Genomic DNA, 16970 nt, shown 5'->3' with positions numbered 1-16970 from the left:
GTAGACAATATTGTGTTCTTAACTGTAATATGTTCTAGTCCAACACTATTTGATAATATTGCCAATATGAGAAATAGTGATATTAAAGCCTAGGATTTCAAGTAGCTCTCAAAATATTTTCCATGTATAAAAAGTTATTTATATATCAGTTGGAGCAAATCGTTATATATAACTCAAGAACCTTGAAAATGTCTCTTATGCAAAATCTATTAAAAGTGTAGACTTTTACTTAAAACACCTGTGAGACCATTCACATTTTTTCCTTCTGCTGCAAAGAAATGGTCATAATTCCACTAAATATAGATACTCGCACACCCTCAACATATAATACTATATACTCACAGGTGCAGCTCAAATTATGACTTTCTAGCTGAGCACAGATTTAGACTTTCTTTCCTTTTTTAGCATTGCCTTGACTTCGTGACTTTAAAAAAAAATGCTAAGCGTATTTTGCTTTTTTCCTATCACAACAGCTCTTGTTCTGTGGGAACCGGAGGGCTGCAGGGAGCCTGGGGAGAGGTGTGGGGAGGGGCGTGCATGACAGCAGCCGGGGCCTCTGGTGGCAGCTTCTATTATTCTTCCCTGCACTCTATTTGAAGCCTGGAGAAAGAGAAACTGCTGGGCTGTTCACTGGGCTGTGTGGCGGTGGGAAAGGAGAATAATTAACAGGAAAAACTACTGGCTACCATGTCAGCTCGCCCAATTGCTCAAGTCTGGGACAGGAGCCTGCCCTGCAGCAGCATGCCTTCAAGGATGGAGGCTGATAGTTCAGGGTCTTTCCCCTACTATGTCCATGTCTGGCTGGCAGCCATAGAGGCCCAGCCTTACCACACTGTGAAAATGGGGGGATTTTGAGACTCATACTGCAGTTGAAAGAATCGCTGTCATATTATCTGCATTGGCATTGCTAGCACGGTGAAATTTCAGCCTGCCTTTACATTGTTTGAAAACTTCAATTTAGTCCTTTTCTGATTGTGTCTGAACACTGCTGCACTGCATGCAGTTGCTTCTGGGCTTGTTTCTGCCCTTACCAATGACTGATGTCATGTGGGTGCTTTAAACTGCTCTGACACAATACAGTGTGGGATCCGATTGACTGACCTCTCTGTGAGTAACAATGACTGTCTGGCAATGATGAGCAGAGGGTGGTGGGGACATTTCGGGATCTCCAGGGAGGAGATACCTTTGCAACTTTAGAAAGCTACCCAGGTGATGATGATACATCCCCTCCGGGGATGCACTCTTCCACCTCTCCTTGACTGTCATTTAAGTTGAAAACTACTCATCATCTGTCTTATATGTGATTTACCTTATTAAACCATAACTGATCAGAACCTTTAGCTTAGCCCTGATCTTTTACACAGCTGACGGGTTATATAAAATTGACTTCTGGCTGAGTCTTTCATCCCACGTAGAACTCAGTGGGTAGCAGAACGATTCCGGGTTGGGCTCAGACTGCTACATCCACATGGTGTTGTGCCTAACCCTGGGGCCCAGGTTGGACTCCCCAACACACAGAAACCTCAACATATTGGCACAGACAATAAATGAGGCTCTGAAAGTAGGACCACTATGGCAGCAGCCAGCTAACACTGTTTCGGACTCAAGCACGGAACACGAAGGGGAAGCGTGTTCTATGCCGAGGTACACACCTCTTCCTCTGAACTGTCACTCGGGTCATTGTCTAGGGAGGCGCTCAAGGAGGCCGCCTTGGGCTCCAGGTAGCAGAGGCACAGAGCCAGAGGGAAGGAGAGAGTGAGAGCGTATGGCACTGAGAAGGAGGCAGACAGCAGAAAGAAAAAGATGAAGAGGAAACAGGGCACGAGGGACGGTGAGCGGATCGGGAGGTAATGCTGCAAGCTCTGGGGCAGGAGGTTGGTTTCAGAAAGGTTGGGGAAAGAGAGGTATCCATCATCATCTAGGAGGGAGGGGAATGACTCGGGGAGCTGCAAGGAGAAGGAGAACAGGGTGGTCCCCTTCCCAGTTTGCTGTCTGTAGCTAAAAGCCACATCTTGATCCCCTAGGTAAGGCCTCCCTGGGCCATCAGAGTCCAAGGCGGGCTCTCCAGGCAGGTGCTCAGCTCTGGACGGCTCGTAACCTGGCAGTTTGCAGTCATTCTCCTTACACCTCCTACGGAGCTCTGTGGGAGATGTGGGGGCACAATGGGTGGATGGGGGTGACAAGGGACATGAGTCAGTGCCAAGCCCAGGTGACTGATGTGAAAGAGACAGAGAGAGACAGAAAGCAGCAAACAGAGGTGCAAAAGGACAAAAAGAAAACTGCAATTAGTTAATTTTCTTATGGGTATCAATATAAAATTGTAAAACAAAAATTTTAGCACTAGGGTTGCTCATGAATGTTAAAGTATTCAAGCTGCATGCCACTGTTGCCACGAACGGCTACATTTCTCCCATGAGACCATCACATACAGGTGGAATTCTTTAAAAACTCAGAACAGAAGGTATCTGTGGGCAATCCCAAAGTCTACACATTTCACATGGTCAAAAAATTTCATTTTAGACTAACAACTCTAGAAAGTTTCAGGTTTTGGGGAGCAAACATAAGTAAATCTGATAACTTAACATGAAGACTTTCAATAACCTTCTCCTGATTTCCAGGTAGCAGAGCTGTTACTATAGTTCAGCTAGATTAAAAATGAAGATGAAATCCAATCCAGATTTTGATTAAAAAAAAAACCAATCTCTAGCATTAGTCCTTTCCCTGGTTATTCAATTACATCCAAAACAAGGAGTTTACATTCCAAATCAAGAAGTTTCTGGCCCCACTCCTATCTGATAAGTAGTTACAATCAGGGATTCGACACTTAGCATTTCTGAATATCTCACTCCTCAAAAAAGAACTGAAGTTCCCTTGAAAGCTCTATTTTGGCTCCTTTATTTAGGATATTAGTGGAACTTCAACTCAAGTGATTTCAACAAGCTAACTAGCAAAAACAATGTGTTTTCTTGTAACATGCTTTGCCAGTATTTACTTTCTATTATTTATGATGCATAATAATAGAAAGATATAATTTCCCAGCCTTCTGATTTTTCTTAGCAGCTGAAGGGCATATTTAGATCTTTGGTTTGAGTCCTTAATATAATGATAAAAGCAGGGTTTTCCTCAGGTGCTCCCCTGGTGAGCTCAAGCTTTTATGGGGCAAGTGAATCTACTTCTCCTCCTCTCTGGGTCCTGGAAGTCTCCACGACCAGGGCCAGTTTCCTCTGCAGGTGGTGGAGGGGTTGCTGGACAAGAAGGGGAGGAAGGAAAGCACGCAAGCCCCAAGCACGACCTGGGCAGGTACAGCAGCTGCTGCAGGCCGGGAAGTCCAAGCCTGAAAGTAATTAGACTCCTGCTGATGTCTGTGTCACTGCGTGTGTGTATGTGTGTGTTTTGCCCAGTGGCCTGACAGCATGGAAATTACCCAGCCTGCCTTGTGTGGTTATGCAATCCTGACTTGGGGAGAAGTGGTAAATATAGCGACAGAAAGAAAATGCACAAATAAAGTTACATCTGAGGCATGAGGGAAAGAACATGCACAAATAAAATCATAGCTCTTCGGCATTTGAAGGGTCTCTTTTTACTATGAGAGAAGTATGTCTTTTCCCACACATTTGCATTTGACATTAAAGACGGCACTTTAAACAGGAACCTGCACAAATCTCATTCAACTAAGAATAATGTAGCTGCTACACACTAACTTCTGCATGAAGACAACTGTCCTCCAGCATGGAGGTGAGGCAGCCCCATGACCCGGGGGATCCCAGCCTGGGAAACGTGCCTCCTTCCCAGGCAACCTAGGGGACCAGCCTTTCAAGAACTATTTTCAGTAATACACTTTCATTTTGGTTGAAAAATAAGTACCCTCTACGTTACTTTTTGAAGATGGAGAAGGATAAAATTAAGGTTTAACCTTCCATGCTGATTATTAAAGTCATTTCTAAAAGACAGCTTTGCACTGGGGAAACCAAGCCAGCCCACACCTATATGAGCACCAGATTTCAGCTACAGACTTCCTGAAGACATTCTGCCCAGAGTGCTGGCTTCTCAGAGACTCAGGCTATGAGGCTGGTAGTGTCCTTTGTCTTTTCCCACATCACAAATGGCACCAAGTGAGGACAGCTTAGTGCTACGTTTTACATAAACAAACTGGTGGTCTTTTAAAAGCAAATAAAGTGAAAATGTCCGGCTTTATCTTGGGAGCAAAACTAAAAATCACTTACATTGATGTGTCACTTCTTCATACTTATATATCCATGGGAATCTTATGTTGGCATGGCGATTTTACAAAATGTTAGAATAACTAAGAAGAAGAACCACATATTTGTTTTTTGGGTGGATTATATTCTTTTCTGTCCCCTTTAAAGCCTTCCTTGACTGAACAGACAGGAAGAGTGTAAAAACAAAATTTACAACAAAGCACATTTTAACAGCAAAAGTTATTGAAATATCCCTGCCATTATTTCCTACTCTCTGCTTAATTTTGTGTTTGCCAAATAAATAATCTTATCCCAAAAAATAAAAGATGATGGATTGGGCCATTTGTAATATTTTAGCATAACTACAAAAATTATTTGTCTATGTTAAGATGTCACTGCTAAATTCTCATCAGAAGGAACACTTTCCATAGAATTCGGGGTAGTGATTCTCCATCTCTATTTGAAGAGCCCATGTACAAAAGAGCACTCGTGAATCAAATTTACTCAAATTTTAGGATAACCCATGGGTTATTATGAGCATTTTCATTCTGCTATTTCCTCTTACTCTATGCTCTGTACAGGCCAGGAGCCACTCTGTTTTTCCATTATTATTAGGTATAAGCCTCCTGAAGGGTTTTTTGACTTTTAAATTATTTTTCTGAAAAGTTGCTTTGTAGTGCTGGATCACCAGAAAAAAACATAGTGTTTAAAAATGGTGTTAAAAAAGATATTTAATTTGGGGTGAAACAATGTTACAAAGTCTAATGAATTAAACACTGAAAGAAGAAGCTGCTGCCAAATTCCCTTTTTATCTTCTGTTGCAACTTTCTGCCTTAAGATCTCTTTTCAAAACATGGCCAGTCACTACTCTGCTGATTAGGCGTAAGTATAAATATATAGGTTGTGGTCACTCCACGTACTTATAGTCAGAAGAATGGCAATATGATAATTGTATATCTAGAAAAATATGCTGTACTTGGGTAGGAGAATGGGGCCAGAAACAAAGAAAACAGCTTTAGTGACAGTTCTGAAACGTGAGCCCAAACAGAAAAGTGTAATACGCCATCAAAAGTATTTTTAAGATTCACATACAGGACAGCTATTGAAAGTCTTACATAGCACACAACTTATTAAAATAAAAATTTTCAAAGAGCTATGAATGAACCTTTCAGAGAAAAAGTGTTGAAACAGCAATCATAATTTAAAAATTGACATACGAATGTGACCAGTGCTGACATATGATTTATCCTAAATCTGAGCACATTCCTGGTTTACAGCCTCAGCATCATTTAGTCATTCTTAAAAGCTGGAGCAAGCTCTAGCAGGCAGTCTGGGAGCTATACCTTTCCCTCGTGCCGGATGGCCGAGACGGGCGTGACTTCTTCCCCCTTCCTCCGTTTGTCCTCTTCCTCGTCCCGCTCCTCCTCAGCCTTCTTCTCCGGAGTCACAGTGGTGATCAAGTTGGTCTGAGAGATGCCTTTTGTTGTGGCGTACTGGCCAGTACCAACCTCTGCAGCAGACATAGAATCCTTCATGTATATTTCATGGTTTTCATTCACTGATGCTAAAAGCAAATACAATTGAAGAAATAAAATCCAAAATAGTTAGGTCAGAAGACACATGAACAACACCAACTATATCTTTACTGAAAAAAAAAATACCAACACAAAATACCAGGTTTGCCTTGAAAAAACAAATCAGTGCTGCAGGGACCTTCATGAGAGCATGACCTTCCTGTATTTCCTATACGAGTGCTTTAAAATTCGTGAAATGCTCATGTCTTGGAATTTCATCTATCCTCAGACTCTCTGCTGAGGATGTGTGTAAGTGTGGAGGTGAGTGGAGGGTCATGAGGCGAGCTGCCGCTGGGCATATTATCACCATTGGCTGGCACTGGCACCAGTCTCGTAGTGGCCAATTCCACACCTAACAGCAGTCTTTGCAGTACACAATTGCTCTAATACACTTGGCTCTTTGGAAGTGCCATTCACCAAGGAGCACTGAATTGGTTTTCATATTATTATTATTAATGTTGAAAAGTCTATCACTCTTACAGTATAAAAGCTCCATGGGTAATAACAAATATTAACCATCTTGGTAGAGATTATAAAAATCAGATGGCAATTCCATTCATCTAAAGTACAGAAATGTTTTCATTTCTACTGCATTTTAAACAGACTACCATAATATGCATATACATTTACTCATCTCTAATACTTTGGGAAAACACAATGAATGTTGCTAAATGAAATTCATGCAAATGCAAAACATGCAAACTCAAGAGAATAAGACATAGCCTTTCATCCCAGCTAAAACGTCTTAGTGAAAAGATGCTTAATTGAGTTAAGTTTTAAAAGTCGGTACTCATTATTTTAGGTTTTAGATATAAAATTTATTAAAACTTATAAATGTTGCTTTTCAAATACACAGTAACTAATCACAGACAAAATATCTACATTATTATTTTAGGAATTTAAAAACGTAAATAAAAGAAAGGATTCTGAAATGAAATCCTCTCTGAAATGCTTTTGATAGCTAAACTATGTCACTAAAATATCTTCACTAAGACATTTTATATCTCTTTACACTGTTGAAAAAGCTCATATGAGACACAACTTCCTAATGGACCAGTTAGGCCATTCTCTGTAAGATGCAACCTTGCAAAAAAGCAGTTTATGTTGCAACATGCAGCTGTGCCACCCAGCTCAACAGCAGCAGAAAACATACTAGAGCTGGCAGGACCGCAAGGAGTGAGAGACTAACATCACTTTTGGGCAGGGAGAAAGAGACAGCATGACATTAGTACATTGATTTCACAATTGTCTTCTGTCTTCTCAGCAGTCATTATCACACTAAAGGTCATAAGGAAAACAACATTCACAACAAATGTGTTCCCTGGGGTGCACGTCACTGAACAAAGTGGATGATATTCAGGAAAAAAAAAGTGCGATTCTACAAAGTTCCTCAAATACTGATAACATATAGAAATAGGTAATAGAGACACTCTAAAGGAGAAAGAAGAGTCAATAGGATAAACCAGAAAGAAAAGCTTCAATGTTAACATCGATATTTCAATATCTTAATTCAGCTCGAAACAGTCCTGATAATTATTCTATTCAAAAGGGCTGGCTCTAAGTTCGGTATTCTGGAAACTCTTAGAAGACACACAATGGTAATTAACTTCCTAGGCTAGCTCACAAAAGCCTGTAAGAATAATTATGAATATAAAATGTGGTATATATACATCATGGAATACTACTCAGTCATAAAAATGAATGAAATCATGTATTTTGAAGTGACTTGGATGGAGCTGAAGGTCATTATTCTACATGAAGTAACTGAGGAATGAAAAGCCAAATACCATACGTTCTCATGTATAAGTGGGAGCTAAGCTATGGGTATGCAAAGGCATATAGAGTACTATAATGGACACTGGAGACTCAGAAGGCAGACAGTGGCGGGGGGGGGCGGTGGTGAAGGATAAAAAACTACATATTGGGTACAATGTGCACTACTCAGGTGACAGGTGCACTAAAATCTCAGACTTCACTACTATACAATTCAGCCATGTAGCCAAAAACCGACTGCTTGTATCCCAAAAGCTACTGAAATTTTAAAAAAAATGTGAAAAAAGAGTAATTATCAATATGATTATTGAGATAATTACCTATGTAACAAGAGTGCTTTCACATATACCTTGCTTTTCACAACAGCCCCATCAAAGGCGGCCTTATTCCTATTATACAGATGACTAAAACAGGCCTGGAGAGCTGAAATCATTTGTCAACCACTGCAGAGACAGAGGGCAGCAGAGCCTGGACTTCAATCTGGATTTACCCATGCCACAAGAGTACAGTTCCCACCTTGCTAGTAACATACATAATATAGCACTAATAATGCCATTTTGATTTCTTCTATAAACTGTTCATAAAGTATTCCATTAGAAAAAGACAGTTGTTTTTAGTTGGGAGATTCAAGGAGCACCTCTCCCCATCAATCACCCGGCTAGTGAAATGGGGAAGGCAGAGCTGAGACTCTCAGGGGAACAGTGGCAAAAAAGGTAGGGAAGGAGATGGTACCATGCACTTGTAACTTTTGTTTATTTTTATTTATGTTTTTCCTTATTATTTAAACCATACCTGCATACCAGAAACTCCTAATTCTTTTTATTTGCACAGGATAAGATCTTCTATTAAAAACAACAAATCTCCAGGTGCTCCAAATAAGAAGACAGAGACCTAGACATGATTCAGTTCCAGAGTATTGTTACAGCGGGCACGCCTTGCAGCAGAAAGCGTACCTCCATATTACTCCAGAGAGCAATCAAGAAACTGTTCGATAAAACAAAACCCTACTAAAAATTCACTGTTGTGTTATCCCCTAAAAAGGTAGTTTGAATGGTCATCTCTCCATTTGACTAATTTAACTTGGCAGTACAGAACCCCTACCTAGCACTGTTCTCCCAGTCCATCTGGGGTAGTAATTAGCACAACTAGGAGAATTTAACTTACAGCCCTTTGCTCTGTTATTTGCATGTCATCCTTTCTACCAGTTATTATCAACTGACTGATAAAGGTCACACTTTATTCATAAAGATTTTTTAGAAACAGAAATAAATTTAACTTATAGATTTATAAAACAAACGGTCTTAAACCTACCAATCCTTTAAGACCTGTTGGCAAGAGAATCAAATCACAGAGTATGTGACTACTATATTTAGAATGAGAGCATCTTTCTCCAAATTCAGGGTGTCAGCTTATGAAAGCTATTTTCTTCATTCCCGAAGTGCCATTCTTTTATGTAATTTTACATAAACCTGCAGATGTTAGACTGACAAAGGGACTTTCATTTCGCTGGGGGAGACTTAAAAATGTGCCATTCAGTCAATAAGCAACAACTGCTTTTCAACATACAATATCCAGGAATATCTATACTTACTGAAAGCTCAGGACAGTTTCATATTCTTTTTGGGGTAGGTAGTAGGTTATTAAGGGCCAGTAAGCGATGCCTACCTCCATCCAAGCTGCGAGACATCGTATAACGTTTGCTGGATGAGCGTTCAAAGTAAGGTGCTGGGCGATCTATCAATGCACTGGCTCTTCTCGTTTGCGCTTGTGTCCTGCCACTATAACGAAACTTGGAACCCAAGGTTAGGAATTTCTTGGGAGGTGCTTCTGGTAATAGTAGTCTAAAGAGAATAAAGAAAAACAGCAGAAAGACTATTAAGTCCAATATTGAGAGTGCCTTTTAAACTTTTTACTCTGAGAGGTCATGTGTTTTGCATGCTAAACATTTAACACACAACTTGCAGTTAAATAAATCTGATTTCATAAAAGAATGCATACAGTATATATCAACTAGGGATGTTGTAGAGAGGATATATGCAAATGAGGGTTGTACTGAACTAGATGAATTTTTAACATTCCACGCAAAGTGGAGAGTCTATGGTTCTATAAGCCCAAACAGCTACTAAATAGTTTGATATTAGTGAAGAAGAAGAGTGACAATTTGGTGTTGGGTGCCTAATTTGATGGGTCTCATACCATGCATAGGTAGGTAAAGGGATTCAGGGTATTGAGAAATCACTGAAATAGTAAGGAATTGAAATAGTAAGGAATGGATTGGATATTTGAAGTGGACACCCTAAAAATAATGTAAAGACACTAAAGATACTAAAGAAGGGGGGTTTGGGACATGTAAGTACATGACAAATTAGGGAAAATCCTTCAAATTTAGTCTTCTTCTAGTTCTCTTAGGATTTCTTACCAAGAAATATGGTGACAATGAACTTGAAGGGATAGAAAGAATAAAATTCCATATTTTTTTATTGACAATCTTTTTCAGTATAAGTGATTATAATTATTCCTTAGGGAAAAAACAAAATAATCTCTTCCTACCTGAAAAATGTATGATGCTCAACACATACTTTCCATAAACGCTTGGCAGCTCGATGGTTTGGCAGCTTAAACCCAATGGTGCTTTCAAATTGTTCAAACTAAATAAAAAAAAATACATTGAAGAGTAAAGTTTAAAATTATAAACAACAGAGGCCCTGTAAATAAATTACAGAATCACAATGCCACCAGAATTTTAAAAATTTACTTACTAGATCAATTGCTATATGCATAATTCATGCTATACAGATTCGTTTGTTAATTTAAAAAATGTGTCTTTAAAATGCTGCAGGTATAAATAGCCACATTATGCATACAGTAAAATGTCTTCTGAATAAGTGTGTATCTTATGATACAACTGAAAACCAAACACAAAAAGGGGTTTTTTTGATTTCTTCCAGAAATCAATTTGCCCTGATATCACTTTTAAACTTTTATTTTCATGGTTTCTCAATGACACAATGACTTCAACTGCAAGGTACAGAAATGAACAAAATGTTTACAAATATAGTCTACAGCATTCTTAGAAATGAGATTTTTCTCCTAATATCTGGGCAGGAAATATGTGTATTTCTTAGGTAGTTGATAAGTTGGTGTCAGAGATTGCTGATTTTATTTGTGTGTTCCACTATGGATTATCGTGTTAAATGCTAACGTCTCTCTATATCATACGTAAGATCAGAGATTGGGGGAACATATTTTCATATTTTTCAGCATGTACACTTCAGATGATGCCTTATCAGCCATTTGATTTTTCGAGGTGAAATACTCATCTCATTTCCTGCATAATATACTTTATTACTGCAGACACACAGGTTTTCACATTCTGAAGAAGGTACACATCAGACCACCAGAGGGCAATCATCTTAAACAGTAAAGGCTTCCCCAAAGAGCACACAATGGGTACTGCTGCTATAATCAATAGTAAAAATCATTTATATGGCAAAGAACCGAGGTGAGGGGTCATATGCATGGCATGTGAGATACAATCATGTTTGACCTCTATTTCTTGTTTGTTGAGGATGATTAGGGGAAGTGGGAAATACATCACAAATGCTTCAACCGCAATTGCCTTTCCCAACTTCTTATTCACTCTGGATGTTCATGTGCAGTGGTGTTTGTAAAAATCACTACTGTCTGAGGGACCCAGTCAAGACAGACATAGTGTGGCTTGTGACTAAATCATCATCCATTTATTCATCCTGCAACTAATATGCACATATTATGCCAATTCCAGGGGTTATATGGAAGAGTCAGCTTGCACTCTGCTGCAAGAAGCTGGGAAGAGTCTCTGCCAACCTCTGTAGGCAAGGATGATGCAGGCTCCTAGACTACCTGAATAGGTATTAATAGTTTATTAATATCTATTTCTCTGTGTTTTATATCAATTTCTTTCAACTTCTTCAGAGTCTGTGTGTCTCCAATAATTTCTTCTCACTCACTTTTCTCAGGCTGTAAATAGGATTGTAAAAGCAGAGAGAAGAGGAGTGAAAAACCAGCTCTCTCTGAGCCTGCTTCTGCCAGCACCACAACCCCATCTCACTCCTCACTGCTAAACTTTAGGAAGCAGAAGCCACGACCTGCTGCCTCTGCTACCTACTCCTGACCTCAACACACCTGGCAGGTGCTCCTGTTGCCTTTCTGAACTCTGAAATGTCATCATGGGGCCTGACTGTTAAGTTCAACACATTTTTGTTAGTCCACATCGTGCGTGCCCTTTCTGTAACATGATACTGCTAGCTAACCACTTTCCTCTGAAACTCATCTCCTGGTCATCCATCAGCCTATGTTTCTTCTCTTATTTCTCTGGCTGTCATTTCTTCAGCTCCTTGGCCCTTTCTCAGATAGTGGTATTATCCAGAGTTCTAGTTTTAGGGCCTTTTCTTTCTCTAACTTGCCTTGCTCTTTGAGTAATTTATTCCATGTCTAAGGCCTTGAATAAAATATATACAGTTGATAACTCTGTTCAACTCCTTCCTATGCAAGAGTTACTCCCTGAAAATCTGTTTCAAAGGGATTTCAGTTGTTTTTCTGAAATTTTCCCCCTTTTCCCTCCTGCCGAATGTCATCTCCATTGGCTTCAATCATGCAAACTGAAAACCTTTGATTATCCTGGACTTTTCCCTCTTTTAATTACTTCCTCTATCCTGTCTCTAAGACCTGCTGCTTCTGCCTCTGAAACCTCTCTCTCGCATTTGTTCCCTCCAGTCTATTCCCACAGCCTCTGCCCTAGTTTAGGTCTTATCACATCATGTTTCTAAGTCGTTGAATTTCATTAAGAAATGTATCATTCCAAAATATTCACCAAGTTGTGTCACATCCTGATTTAAAACCTCCCATGACTTACTAGTTGTCCACTGATTCATTTCTCTAGCTCTCCCCTCTGGCCTCTCACAATACTATGCTCACTCCATGTCTACAGAATATCATCTCATTTGCATCATGCTGTTACAATCAAAGTATATGAGTCCGTTTTTCTGCTAAATAGAAAATCCCTTAACAACGAACAAGGTCATATTTGTCTTTAGATTTCTAATGTCTGACAATAAATAGGTGCTCACTTAACAAATGTTCAATGATGTCAAATGACTATCTATTGGCTATAAGTTTAATATATAATCTTTAGGAAATATTTTTAAAACACTATAATTTTAGTTATTTACATGAAAAGCTTACAGATTATTTCAGTTATCATAGATAGGTATGATGTTATGTTCATACTAAACATCATTACATGCTTTATGTTTCAATTTTTTTGTTATTTTTTGAGACAGGGTCTTTGCTCTGTCACCCAGGCTGGGGTACAGTGGTGTGATCAAACTCACTGCAGCCTTAAATCCTTGGGCCCAGGTGATTCTCCCACCCTTGGCCTCCCAAAGTTCTGGGATTACAGGCATGAGCCACCATGCCCAGCCGATATTCTGATTTTTTAAATTGCATTTTCCACCAAGAAACTCCAGTAGAGAAGTAGATTTTGAAGATAAGAGATAATTCTATATTATATCAGAAAATGTTCAGAGATATAAGTATGCTAGAATCTTTGAGCTTTGACTGCCTCTGTTATACTAACCATACCAATTAGAAATTTGAGGTATTTATTAACTATCTCTTAAGTAAATAAGAGTAGATATGTGTTACTATTACGTACAAACCACTAAGGAAGATATAAACGTAAGTTGATCATGGAGGCTGTTGTCCAAGGAGTAAGGACTAGTTAACAATTCTGATTGTCTCATTAGCTTCTCTGACTTAAAACGAACAAACAAACACATATTGAGCTATAGAACATTGATATAATTCACACTAATTGTCCTTTGTTCTAATATTCCTTGTACCTTGAAGTACAGGACCTCTAAACTGTTCACTTTAAAGTACAACCAGATTTGCAGGACAAACAGAAAGAGCATGGAGAAATAACAACAGCATGTGGAGGAAGAGATTTATCCATTACTGCTTGAAGTATACACAAAATTATTAATGAGACTGGAATTTTTTTTTTTTTTTTGAGACGGAGTTTCGCTCTGTTGCCCAGGCTGGAGTGCAGTGGCACGATCTCGACTCACTGCAAGCTCCGCCCCCTGGGTTCACGCCATTCTCCTGCCTCAGCCTCCCGAGTAGCTGGGAATATAGGCACCTGCCACTACACCCGGCTAATTTTTTGTATATTTAGTAGAGACGGCATTTCACCGTGTTAGCCAGGATGGTCTCGATCTCCTGTCCTTGTGATCCACCCCCCTCTCGGCCTCCCAAAGTGCTGGGATTACAGGCGTGAGCCACCGCACCTGGCCGAGACTGGATTTTATATTAAAATATATTTTTAAAAACCCTTCAATTAACGTATGCAGTAGGAAATATTGGAACAATATAATAAAGAAGAGAATATTTATTACTGTTTATTGGGCAAACCTACAATAAACTCTCTCAGGCACTTAGATGTAATTCACTGTGTCCCACAATGCTCAGAACTCATAAGCAGATAATTTAAATGCTTGCTTGCTATCAGGGATCTTTCCTCCCAACGCACAGGCAAATGTGGGTATACTTACCTCTCCCGGCCGGATCTTAATGTAAAAGTTGTTCCGTTTGTATGAAATCTTTAGAACCTTGGGCCAGGCAAATCTGTTTATTCGCAGCCGGTCGCGATATATCAACAGACCACTTGCACAAACTCCTAACATAATTTCTACCCCTTCTGAGTCCTGGAAAATAAAAGCAAGAAACAACAGATCAGTATCTAACTTATTTCCATTTTCTGCTGGGTAAAGTATTTAAGCATCCACGACAGAAACTACAAATGGCTGGTTTACTTATGCAAAATGATGCAGCCATTTTTAAAACATTACCATTAAACATTAGCCTTTTGGTGAAGATGTTTATCACTATGGAGAGGTTTGTTAGAATAAAATCTGCTCTCCCAGGTGTCTCAGACTTACAAAGTAAATACTGCACACCAAGAGGGCCCAGCTCATGAAGGTATGTTAATAACGGTAATAATAGTAGCCACAGTTCTCACTTGTCAATTGCCAGGCACTGCTCTGCTTTACATATATTAACTCTTTTAATATTCACTGTAATTGAGATGGTTACTATTATTATTCCCATTTTACAGATGAGAAAATAGGTACAGAGTTCCAGTTGAACACAGCCTGGTTCCAGAGGCAGCACTCTTAACCAACATGTATGCTAACAAGATGGACCCTGTCTTTTCCTATGAGGGTTTTGGTTGTTGTTCCTTTAAAAAGCGCCCCGATATTTTTTATATATCATTATTGTCAGAGTAAAATTTAAATACGAAATAGTTTTTTTAAAAGTATGAATGAATAAAAAAATGTAAGAATGTATTTTCCCCAACAACCACCCTTCCCTCCACACAAACACACTGCCCAGTGGTAATCACACTTAGCAATATGGCTCACATATATAAATATAAATACTTTTTAAATATGTGTATAGTTTTTTTTTAAGAAACAAACCTGAGATCATCCTAGAACTGCAATTTCCTTTTGCTACTTGCACATTTCATGTTTAGGTAATTTCCTAGGGATGTGTGATGTCCAGCGGTCATCAGAGATGTTGTATCAAGCTTAGGAGATGTACCACATACAGTCTTTCCCCATGCTGTATTCCATTTAAGTCAGGGTAAAATGAACATTTGTGGTGGCCATGAATGAAGGAAAAAGACAGGACACAGGCAGGATTGTATGTGAGGTCAGAGTCCACCTGGTCCCACTGATTGTTGGAAGCAGGGGACAGAAAGGGTCATGAGCTGAGCATCCATTGGAAGCTATGCCCAGGTCTGCTGTCAATGCAAGGCAGGAGATGGAAATTTCCAGAATCAGAAATACATATACTGGTCCATCTCTGGGAAAGGTAAGTTTGCCAACAAAGCATAATTGGTTTAAAATGAAATATTTTACTTTGGAAACGTAACACTCCATGACATACTGAATTACTCTGCAGGAGTGGAAATATTTGATGGCAGGATATTACAATATAATAAAATTTGAGGAGAACTCAAAGACTGGAAACTGCCCACCATTTATCTAGGACTTTAATTTGAAAGAGTGATTTAAAGAGCTATAACCTGATGCTGACACGCAGCTGGCATTACTGATCCTTAAAACCAGCCAATCTGTCTGCGCCACCACTCAGAGATGACCACCTTACGCCATCGGCAGAGTGCAGGAACGAGGAAGCACTGCCAGAATCACTGCTTTTTGACTCATTTTCTTTTTGGTAACTATAGAACAGGACTTTAGGAAGTGTACCTTCAACCTACTGAGGGAAAGGACATTCGAAACCTTTTCCATTATTAGATAACAATAAAACTTTTAATAAAAATTTTAATCACCCGTTAATTCTTTGGATTTTAAGAAAACAGTAGCTCCCTTCATGAGGAAGATGAAGAAGGCTCTGATGCCTCCTCTTCTTGTCCCTTCCAAAACACACCTCTCTGTGTCCCCAAATCAAACTGTTATCTCTAGTATACACCCTTAGCAAATGGCACTGAAATAAACTACCACTTGTCTTCCTTCTCCTGGAGACAAAAGCTGGTTGAGAGCAGGAGCTCTGTTTATCTTTGTAATCTCACGGCCAGCACACTGCCTACCTTGCATGCATGAAGCCATTACACATTTGTTGAAATAGAGGTTAATGAAAAATGAAAACGGCACAAATGAGTGCAGTTTTAAATTGGATGCAAGTCTCCATTTCATTAATCGCACGGCAAAAAAAAAAATGATACTTTTCATCTCAAATTTTCTGCCACAGCCCACAGTATTGAGGTTAGTTTGAGAAATTTTTTTTTTCTTTTTTTTTTTTTGAGGCAGGGTCTCCCTCTGTTGCCCAGGATGGAGCGCAGTGGTGCCATCTTGGCTCACTGCACCCTCCACCTCCAGGGACTCAAGCAACCCTCCTCCCTCAGCCTCCTGAGTAGCTGGAACCACAGGCACGTGCCACCACACTCGACATTTTTTTTTTGGTAGAGATCGGGTTCTGCTACATTTATTCTATCGGGTCTCGAACACCTGGGCTCAAGCAATGCCCCCGTCTCAGAGTGCTAGGATTACAGGTGTGAGACACCTTGCTGGGCCTGAGAAATCTTTGGTTTTAAAAGTTATGACAACAGTATTTCTTAAGGACATGTGCATTTCACTATCAATAAATACACGTGCACTCCCTTTAGCAAGGAGCACTGGGGTGTACCCAAATAGTCTCTGTCATCATGAAAATAAAGGGGCATACGATTTCTTTAATTCAACATCAATGTTCGAATTTTGCCATCCTGCTCTGTGGTATATCCTATATGGACTTATATCTACATTTCAGAATCTTACATAAAATAAATGACTCTGACAAAGCCTATCAAGATGCACAT

General features: G+C 39.5%; 1 protein-coding gene across 42 annotated transcripts in view; it reads right to left on the bottom strand.

Moving 5' to 3' along the window:
- Positions 1-16970, bottom strand: part of EPB41L3 (erythrocyte membrane protein band 4.1 like 3) — a 237705-nt gene that overhangs the window by 21765 nt on the left and 198970 nt on the right. For 18 of the 42 annotated variants that reach the window (XM_055368493.2, XM_055368494.2, XM_055368490.1 and 15 more), the window contains 4 exons: positions 14140-14292; positions 10097-10194; positions 9212-9387; positions 5543-5763 (listed from right to left, as the gene is read on the bottom strand). In XM_055368493.2, coding sequence (XP_055224468.1) covers positions 5543-5763; positions 9212-9387; positions 10097-10194; positions 14140-14292 — 648 coding nt within the window. Of the gene's footprint in view, positions 1-1652; positions 2214-5542; positions 5764-9211; positions 9388-10096; positions 10195-14139; positions 14293-16970 lie in introns of all 42 variants that reach the window. The other 24 variants (XM_055368471.2, XM_055368462.1, XM_055368463.2 and 21 more) reach the window with 3 other exon arrangements.

Source organism: Gorilla gorilla, chromosome 17 (genome assembly GCF_029281585.2).
Source record: "Gorilla gorilla gorilla isolate KB3781 chromosome 17, NHGRI_mGorGor1-v2.1_pri, whole genome shotgun sequence".
Taxonomy (NCBI): Eukaryota; Metazoa; Chordata; class Mammalia; order Primates; family Hominidae; genus Gorilla; species Gorilla gorilla.
Note: the sequence above shows the minus strand (reverse complement) of the source record. Positions and strands in the feature narration are given on the sequence as shown.